The sequence below is a fragment of the Carlito syrichta genome, unplaced genomic scaffold (genome assembly GCF_000164805.1).
Source record: "Carlito syrichta isolate Samal-C Ts95f unplaced genomic scaffold, Tarsius_syrichta-2.0.1 Scaffold303678, whole genome shotgun sequence".
NCBI lineage: Eukaryota > Metazoa > Chordata > Mammalia > Primates > Tarsiidae > Carlito > Carlito syrichta.
In genome coordinates, this window is record NW_007247774.1 from 266,518 (window position 1) to 269,119 (window position 2,602).

Here is a 2,602-nt window from a genome sequence, read left to right on the forward strand (position 1 = left end):
CCTCAGCCTCCCACAGGCGTGGGATTACAGGCTGAGCCACCGAGCCCGGCTTCTACAATACATTTTTTAAGAAATTAGCTGGGCATGGTGCACACCTGTGGTTCTGTTATGTGGAAGGCTGAAGCAGAAGGATCACCTGAGCCCAGCAGGTCAAGGCTGTGATGGCTGAAATCGTGCCATTGCACTCCAGCCTACGTAGCATAGTGAAACTCTGACTCAAAAAAAGCCTGCACAGCAGAGTGAGACTCTGATTCAAAAAAATAAAGTCAATATGAGATACCTTTTAACAATATCAAAATCCTAGTTGTATCATTGTATTTTGGAAGAACTTTGGAAAGCCTTCTGTTGAGTTTTTGTTATCCTTGCTCTTGTAACCATTTTCATAGTTGCCTGTGGCCATCAAGTTTTACATGCTGAAATTCTTGGTTTTTGGTCACTACAGAAACGTGAAGAGGGCTGGTGGGTGGTGATTGGAGACGCCAAGTCCAATAGCCTCATCTCTATCAAGAGACTGACCTTGCAGCAGAAGGCCAAGGTAAATGCGTCCACTGGCCCAGCATCTGTGCTGGAGGTGGGGCAGGGTGAGAATTCTTTCTGTGTCTGTGGTTGACCTGATTTCTGCCTGCTTTCTCTAGGTGAAGCTGGACTTTGTGGCCCCAGCCACTGGTGCCCACAACTACACTCTGTACTTCATGAGTGACGCCTACATGGGATGTGACCAAGAGTATAAATTCAGTGTGGATGTGAAAGAAGCTGAGACTGACAGTGACTCAGATTGAGGCCCAAGGCATTTACTCTTGGGTTAGGACAGCTAAGCCTGTGTGTGCAGTTGTAGGGATCTTGGTTATGGAGAACTGGGTTTTTGGCCTGAGGGCTGGCTGGTCAGGCTGCTGTTGTCCCATCTTCACTAACGTTTTCCCTTTTGCCACCTAGCAGTCCGAACTCTGGAACCAATGTCTACAGGCGTCATGTCACATATAGGCTGTAGACAGCATTTTTAGGCATGTTCTGCTAGTTCCTTTTGTGTCAGACATTCTAATAAAATAACTTGAAGAAACCATTTGTCTTTGCAGTGATTTCAAATTAAAAATTTTCTTTTTCCAACCTAAGGACTTGGCCAAAAAGATTTGATTCTTTAGCCACTAGCTTATAACGAATACTTCTGGAGGACAATCCTGCTCTTTAGTTGTGCTGTCACCTGTAGCCATTTCAGTCCGTCTGGAGGAGGGAACATTGGTGGACAGCTTCAGTCAGGCTCATGACCTTGTCCCCCCACCCCCCTTCCCAGTAGTACCAACACAACAGCGCTACTGCAGGAGCCAACACTGGACCTCGGTGAATTCATCACAGGTTGGAGGTTCCTCAAGATCTGTATTCTCAAATTCTGATGTCCCCTCCGAAGAGGCACCAGAAGGGGGATGAAAATGTACCAGCTGGATATAACCCAGTAAATCTTGGTAAACATTTTTCTAGTCCAGATCTTCAGGTTTGTCTTCTGCTGTTCTTTAGGAATAAGAGTATATAAAATTGAAAGATGATTCAAGCCGGGATTGGTGGCTCAGCCTGTAATCCCACGCTTTGGGAGGCTGAGGTGAGTGGATTGCCTGAGCCCACGGGTTTGAGACCCGCCTGGGCAACTTGGCGAGACCTCATCTCTACAATAAGTCAAAAAATTAGCCGAGTGTGGTAGCGCGCGCCTATAGTTCCAGCTACTTGAAAGGCTGAGGTGGAAGGATCACTGGAGCCCAGAAGGTCGAGACTACTCCAGTCTGGGTGACAGAGTGAGACTCCAAGTCAAAAAAAAAAAAGATGATTCAAAGGACAGTTTCCCTAGGTCACCAGTTTTCGAAAAATTTGGTCCTAGAACCACTTTGCACTGCAAAAAATTAACCTCAGAGCCTTTTTCTTTTTGAGTAGGAGTCTCGATCTGTCACCCACACTGGGGTGCAGTGGCACGCTCACAGCCACTGCAGTGTCGACCTGCTGGGCTCAGGTTATCCTTCTGCCTCAGCCTTCCAAGTAGCTGGAGCCACAGGTGCACGCCCCCATGCCTGGCTAATTTATTTATTTATTTTTTGAGTTGGAGTCTCACTCTTGTCACCCAGACTGGAGTGCAGTGGCCGCCTCGACCTGCTGGGCTCTGGCGATCCTTCTGCCTCAGCCTTCCAAGTAGCTGGAACTACAGGCACGCGCTACCACGCCTGGCTAAAGTTTTGATTTATTGTAGAGATGAGGTCTTGTCAAGTTGCCCAGGGGGGTCTCGAACTCACGGGCTCAGGCAATCCACTCACCTCAGTCTCCCAAGGCACGGGATTACAGGCTGAGCCACTGCGCCTGGCTTAATTTTTTGTTTTATTGTAGAGGTGACGTCTTGCCAAGTTGCCCAGGCTAGTCTCGAGCCCCTGGACTCAGGCAGTCTCTCGCCTCTACCTCCCAAACTAGTGAGCCACTGTGTCCCGTGCTTTTTCTTAAATAACATTAATTTCTCATGGTTCTGGAGATGGCCCAAAGAACTTTTATTACCTAGGTTTTATCTATTGATACTTACTGTATTAAAACAATTCACTTTTTAAAAGTAAGTTCATTATGTTAACATTTTCTT

The 2,602-nt window shown here is 47.1% G+C and overlaps 1 protein-coding gene across 1 annotated transcript in view; it reads left to right on the forward strand.

Moving 5' to 3' along the window:
• The window catches only part of SNRNP200 (small nuclear ribonucleoprotein U5 subunit 200), a 35,667-nt gene extending 34,607 nt beyond the window's left edge, over window positions 1-1,060 (forward strand). Inside the window, exons 44-45 of the mRNA XM_008059030.1 lie at window positions 443-535; window positions 636-1,060. Of these exons, the coding sequence (XP_008057221.1) occupies window positions 443-535; window positions 636-779 (237 nt within the window). The 3' untranslated portion in view covers window positions 780-1,060. The remainder of the gene's footprint in view (window positions 1-442; window positions 536-635) is intronic.
• The last annotated feature ends 1,542 nt before the right edge of the window (window positions 1,061-2,602 follow it).